Raw genomic sequence first — 7,156 nt, 5'->3', positions numbered from 1 at the left:
ACCTGACCAAACAACACCACTTATACCAAAAATAATTTGTAGAGTAGAATTTATAATAAATAACATTAGACAACAACTCTCTCTGGACAATAATTGAAATATAGTGATCGGATATTATAATTTGCCAAATAGAATAAATCAGTTCTTTTCTGACGGAGTGCCCTGATGCTCGTCATTTATCTTGACTTCTGCATCTCTATTGCACTGTCACCCTGAGATGATTGCTTCCACTTGTTAAAAATTAATTTTACAGAGTACCCCATGGCTCGAAAGTGAAGTCATCACATCTTTGGTAATGCTACATGAACCAACACACCGATACACCCTTAAAGGAGCACTTAGATCCTTTTACAATCCTTAGACCCTTTTAGAATATTTACGTTCACATGTTTAGCTACTTTGCTACTTTACATGTTCAGCTACTTTAGACTCAATCCTCCACATTTTTTTTTTGTTTTACACACTGTTTGTTTTAGATATTTATGTTTTCAGTTTGTATATGCTAGCTTGTTATCCTAATAAAAAAATGCTCCTACTTACAAAATTGTTTATGTAAAATTTGACATTATCTGCCCTAATACTGTCATTTTGAGAAGCAAACTAAATAAAGGACATATTGGAAAATCGACGGTAAGTAGAACAGTCAGTTGTTTTAGTCGAAATATTCATTTCCTGAACACCCAATAGCTAAACAACTGGGCTACAGTGAACCGGTTCAATTGGGCTACAGTGAACCGGTTCAAGCTCAAGACTTCCACTGTGACGTAGCGCACCCGCCATGCTAACTTGGTATGCGCAAACTTTGCGCAAGCGTGAGAGTAAAAGACTGGTTACTGCTCCAGCTCGTAGATTGCGGAAGTATGTACAATGAAGCGTTAGGACGTGATACCACGACGAAACCGATATCAAAATACTACTGCATCGATTCTACACCATTTCCCACTCAGTCGTAAGTTATAAATCAGTTCATGAGTATTCGTTGTTCGTGGCGGGTCTATCATCGGTCTATACGCATCATACGGCGAGTTTAAATATAAATCTTGATCGTTATTTATGTTGTCATTTCCAATTGAAAGTACGTTGGATTAATCAGTATCTGTATCTACAGTGTTGAGCAGTTTGATCAGACCTGTCATTCACTCATCTCTGGTATATCAAATGAGGCAATATAATAAATCATGTCTTTTATGTCAGGTATATGGAATATATAGGTTATAGAAAATGGAGGAGGGGGGTTTGAACAAATCTTCAAACTAATAAGACTATTTAAGGAGTACTATATAGGGGCCGGAGTGTACATTGCCATTAGTAATGTAACTTCTGGAGAGCTATTTCAGTTTCACACTGTTGAGAAGCATATTTTTCTTTAGTAAAAAATGTTTTTAATATAGACTGTCAGTCAGTATTTTTGTAGTGTTTCGCAAGATATCTCAATAGATTTTTCTCCCTCACAATGTGATCTTGTATCATCATGGCATGTGGCTTGCCCCACTGGACCAGATATTAAACAGCTGTAATATTTCTAGTGTTGTTATAAAGGTCACAGTTGTTGACATCGCCTAATTTTTCTGAATTTGTTACTAAATGGGGATTCAAGTGGGGGCAACATGAAATGACATGATTTATCAAAGTAGTGGAAACGCTTGGGTAGTAATATTAAGGCAAGAGATTCAGTCGGGGACCTGGAGGTTTTGTGCAGAGATGTTTTGTGGGTACCAGTTTTCTGTGAGTGGGTAAGGGATTTGTAGTTTCAGGGCTGTTATGAGGCCAGCTGCTGGTAAATTACTGCATGTTCTAGGCATTACACACTTATGCTCTGTGAAGAGACAGGGACAGATTTCTTCCATTTCTGGATGAAACATTCTTCTTCATACTGTCAGTTTCATTGACAGGTGCAGTGTCTCGTATGTTAGCAAGATCTGTTTGTGTTTGAGGCCTTGATATGGGTCGTTTGAGTATGTAGGGATGAACTAAGCGCTCCATGTTCCCACATTCTCAGTGTTCACATTCTTCCTGTGTGAGCACATTCTCAGGGTGTGCTTCTCCTAGACCTGAGAAGAACAAACCAGTTAACCTTTGAGTACACAGACTGGGACTCAAATTAGGGACCACTGTCCTATTTAGATATTCTACAATAAGGTTTTAATCAATGCAGATATAGTTACATTATTACATTATTAAGTACCTACATTTTAGGTCTTTATTGGTTCAGAGAATACAGAGACACAGACAGATTTTGGCCAAAGTTTTACAACTGAAGATTTTCTGGCTCACAAATAATTGTTTGAATGTTTGGATTTCTCAGTGTGAAAGTTTTCTATTGGTGCAGCATCCTGTTTAACCTGCTCTTGTTCTGTTCTTCCTGTTCAGTGGGATGATTCCTTATTGGCTGTTAAACCACTCCTAATCTCCACGTCAGCACTGTACCTTAATGAAAGAAAGTTGGACACGTAGCAGCTGGATATTTGGTTCTGCTCTGTATGAGGTAGGAACAGGGTTATTTACAGAACTGTGGGAATACATTCAGGGAGACATTTGTTAATCAAATAAAATGTATGTTGATCTTTGACTGTAGTATTTGGTTTGTAGTATAATTGTTTGTAGTACAATTGACTAGTAGACTATTGTTGTAATAGTCATGTTGATTTTAATGGTCTTGCTGGTAATATTAGTAAACATATAATATCTGTACATCAAAATGTAAGATCAAAGATGCAGTTGATTTTAATTGGTGATCCTATACCTGCTGAAAAATAATGTGTAAGTGTAATTATTTGTCCTTCTTTGTTTTGCCTCTCGCTGCCTTCTCCCTGTAGGCTTGGCGTCGTCTTGCTCTCCCATGCCTGTTTCTCCAGGCTCCACCCATGTCGACCAGAATGAGCCTATGAACTCTTTGCGTATCTCAGTAGGAGGGCTTCCCATGTTGGCCTCCATGACGAGCCCCACAGACCCCCGTTTTCGTCTCAAATGGAGAGCCATCATAATCGCAGTGGCCGCGCTGACTCTCGTCCTCCTCATCTATATGCAGTTGGCCTCCGTTCACTCACGGCCCAATGGCAGATATGGGTGGAGGTTAAACCACCCCGAAACTGTGGCCGAGGCCCGTTACAATGACACTTACCCTCTTAGTCCCCCGGAGCAGACGCCTCGGGGCATACGGTACCGCATTGGGGTCATCGCTGACTTGGACACGGACTCCCTCAGTAAGAAGTCGCTGACCTGGTTCAGCTACATGCGGAAGGGCTATCTACTGGTGTCAGGAAGCGGTGACGCCGTGTCAGTGGAGTGGGACACAGACAGGGTGGTGGTGGAAAGTCACCTGTCGGAGAAGGGGCGGGGCATGGAGCTGTCCGAGTTAATAGTCTTTAACGGGAAGTTGTACAGTGTGGATGATCGCACAGGTGTAGTCTACCATATAGATGGAAACAGTGCAGTTCCTTGGGTTATACTGGCAGATGGAGATGGCTCTGTTTCTAAAGGTCAGTATATTTGGATCTTTTTCACTGTTTAAACCCCCCCCCCCCCCCCCCCCCCCCCCAAAAAAAAAAAACAACAACTTTCTTTAGAAAGCTAAATATCCTACTTACATTTATCTGCATTGATCTGACCGCATGATACAGTTAAGGTCATTTGGGAATTTATGGACTTTTTAATCTGGTTTACTGTACCTTATATAGTAATGTGTTTGCATGAGTTATGGAAGGAGAGTGCTGCATGTTATTATTCTCCCAAGTTGTTCGTTCTCCTGCAATATGTATTTTCTTCTTTAGATTTCATAATAGATTTCATAACTCAATACTAACGCCTAGCGTTTTGCTTTGCTTGTCTTTCTGCAAGGTTTTAAGGCGGAGTGGCTTGCTGTGAAGGATGACCACCTTTACGTTGGAGGTCTTGGGAAAGAGTGGACCACGACCACAGGAGAGGTGGTTAATGACAATCCTGAGTGGGTGAAAGTGGTTGGTTTCCGTGGAGATGTGCAGCACCAAAACTGGGTTTCTAAGTACAATTCTCTCCGCAGTGCTGCTGGGATCACTCCCCCAGGTGAGAGTTTGAAAGGCCGTCATTTTTTTTTGACATTATAAAAATGACAATTTTATTCAAATTAAATGGAAGTAATTAAAGAGTTTGTTTAAATTTCAGTTTTTTTTTTTAAGTAATTGCTCTTACTGTATTGTTGTTGTGACAAATTTCAAACAATACCAATTATAACCAAGCAGTGTTCTTGTTGACAGTGTATACAGAATTTATACAAAGGAAGTTGTTTTGTGGACAGTTGTTGTATCCTCTCTTACAAAAGTGATGACTGTTGTTAAATGTCCGTGTACCTCCTGCTTCCCTCCTGAAGGTTACCTTATCCATGAGTCAGCAGCTTGGAGTGACAACTTGCAACGATGGTTTTTCCTGCCGCGTCGTGCTAGCAATGAGCGCTACGACGAAACGGCAGATGAGCGGCGAGCCACTAACCTGATGCTGTGCTGCTCGCCAGACTTCACGGACATTGAAGTGAGGAAAGTAGGCCCCTTCAGTCCCACCCATGGCTTCTCTTCCTTTAAGTTCGTCCCAAACACGGACGATCAAATCATAGTCGCCCTTAAGTCTGAAGAAGACGCGGGGACGATAGCGACCTACATCCTGGCATTCACCTTGGATGGGCGTATACTGCTTCCTGAAACCAAGATTGGTGACGTGAAATATGAAGGACTTGAGTTTATTTAGTGCAAAAGGGGTTAATGTGGAGACCTTGCACATCAGAAAGAGATCATGCATCCCAGTGCTGCTTCTATTTGCTTTTGAGTGACAGGACCTACGTGTGGACATAAAGGTCTGTTTAGATTGTGTGGGAACTGAGGTTAATATTTAAATCTCACTTTCTTTGAGTCATTTTGTTCTCACATCCAGGCTCTTTAATTAGAGCCGGAATGACAAAGGACACTGCTGCACTCATCCATAAGTCTCTTCAGAGATCCATGTGAAGAACGCTGGTCTGATACCCGTACAGCTCGTACCATTAAATGATTGTACTTGATTGACGAGATTGCAGAACAGAATCATACATATCTCAACAGTTCTCAAGATCTCATATTGTACTGAATGTCATTTTTTATATGAAACTCTCTAAGCTCTTTTTATGGTTATGTGTTTTGTTTTGTAATAGACTACAAAAATAATAACAGGTTATCCTGTGCATCACTGTGTCATAAATTTCTGGGCTTAGTCTTACATTTACATTTAGGGCATTTAGCAGACGCTCTTATCCAGAGCGACTTATAAAAGTGAGCTCAAGTATGCTGCTTGGAATTCAGTTGTCATTCTACAGCGAGGCATCCACTGAGCTTTGTGTCATTTTCTTTGTATTCGAGCTGTCATTCTTATTTACACTTCAAAAGCCGTCTTTCTGAAGGACTCGCGTCATACGAAGGCCAGTTCCACCAGCAGCCGTACATGCCTACACCATCATGTTTTACAGATAAGATCATTTATTTAGGTTTTCCATGTCTTCAGCTGCTCTTGAATATTGTTACTCTTTTATCTCATCTTCCAGCAGGACTGACATTGAAAATGTTTAGGCACTCGTAAGGCCTCTCTGTCCCTTGAGATGCAGCAGTGAGAAAAATTCTGTCTGCGGTCACACTTACATATTCTCTTTATGTTCCTCGCAAAGTGTGTATGAGGAGCTAAAGGCTTTTGCACCCTTGAATGTGGAGAAGACTAAAGGCGCTGCACTCTCTACACACTCCAAACACACAGAAGACATGGCACAAACACACTAATGACACACTAATAACACATACTAGTTGTGCAGATTTGCAATGCAATACCCATGCGACAGCTGTCCAGAGTTCAGAAGTAAATAGAAAATTCTATATTGTAAATCACATCCTATTTGTATTTAGACAATTATCGTATTACAATTTATAAAATTTGCTTATAATCATAAAAAAACCACTTGAAAATCAAGTCACATAAGTACTTGGACTTAAACCCTACTGGATTAAGTTTAATTGCCTGTTAATAAGCATGCACTCTTTGTAAACTCCAGTCACCTCCGTGGTGACTAACCCTGTACTCGACCCTACTGGCACTGTTAAAGCATGATCACTGCCACCACATCCTTCTACTACATTACACAATGACGTGACCAGCAACCCGCTCACCTGCCCAGTCTTCCACGTATCTAAAACACCAAACACCTCAGCCATTCCAACTTTATGGTGCATTTCCCCAGCTAGTTTGTGCTCTGCTCATCCACAACTGATTAGCTCTTTCAGCTACTTCTAAGACGAAGGGGCTCTTAATTTCTTTAAAACCATCGTTTAAAACCAAACTGCACAAGAAAGGATGTGGCAGACTTAGCCACAAATCCCCTAACACCTATCCCGAGTTTTATATAATCTCATAACACGCCTACTGGTTTTAAATAATCCCCTAACACCTATCCCAAGTTTTATATAATCTCATAACACGTCTACTGGTCTTAAATAATCCCCTAACACCTATCCCGAGTTTTATATAATCTCATAACAGGTCTACTGGTCTTAAATAATCCCCTAACACCTATCCCAAGTTTTATATAATCTCATAACACGTCTATTGGTCTTATTTAATCCCCTAACACACATATCTGGTTTTGTATAATCCCCTAACCCCTCTACTGGTCTTATATAATCCCCTAACACATATCTCTGCTGGTTTTATAAGACCTGCCTACTACATTCTTTCACCTCTGATACCAAATATGCATAATTCAGCTTCTTCCTTTCAAAATCTTCATCAACTGCATCCTGAAATGGAAATTCATGAATTATTATTCTTCCTGATAAATTCTAGAGATCAACTGAACTGAAGCCCTCTGTTCACCACTGATTGGCAGAGGTGTCATGTACACTGGGGACATAATCCCACTGCTTTGTGAAAAGGCGGATTAATCCCCAGCACTTTTTGAAGTGTATTAGTGTTTCCTATACTGTATTTGCTACATTTGCTCAATTCTGATTCCAGTCCTAATATACCTGTTGTAGTCAATAAAACAAAATATATTGTGTTCCTAATGACAGAACAAGCAGAAAAACTGACATTGTAATACAAATGTATTTTAAACAATAGTGCTGCTACATCTTGCACTGATTGACAAACACTGCCATGAAACCTTCTGTGA

At 40.3% G+C, this 7,156-nt stretch overlaps 1 protein-coding gene across 1 annotated transcript; it reads left to right on the top strand.

Annotated features, from left to right (window-relative positions):
* Positions 1 to 800: 800 nt before the first annotated feature.
* On the top strand, positions 801 to 5,185 carry cant1a (calcium activated nucleotidase 1a). The gene is made up of 5 exons (XM_076988713.1): positions 801 to 949; positions 2,371 to 2,485; positions 2,817 to 3,479; positions 3,838 to 4,041; positions 4,346 to 5,185. Exons 3-5 carry the CDS (start codon positions 2,840 to 2,842, stop codon positions 4,714 to 4,716), a joined length of 1,215 nt encoding a protein of 404 aa, XP_076844828.1. The 5' UTR covers positions 801 to 949; positions 2,371 to 2,485; positions 2,817 to 2,839; the 3' UTR covers positions 4,717 to 5,185.
* The last annotated feature ends 1,971 nt before the right edge of the window (positions 5,186 to 7,156 follow it).

Source organism: Brachyhypopomus gauderio, unplaced genomic scaffold (assembly GCF_052324685.1).
Source record: "Brachyhypopomus gauderio isolate BG-103 unplaced genomic scaffold, BGAUD_0.2 sc63, whole genome shotgun sequence".
NCBI classification, from domain to species: domain Eukaryota; kingdom Metazoa; phylum Chordata; class Actinopteri; order Gymnotiformes; family Hypopomidae; genus Brachyhypopomus; species Brachyhypopomus gauderio.
Note: the sequence above shows the minus strand (reverse complement) of the source record. Positions and strands in the feature narration are given on the sequence as shown.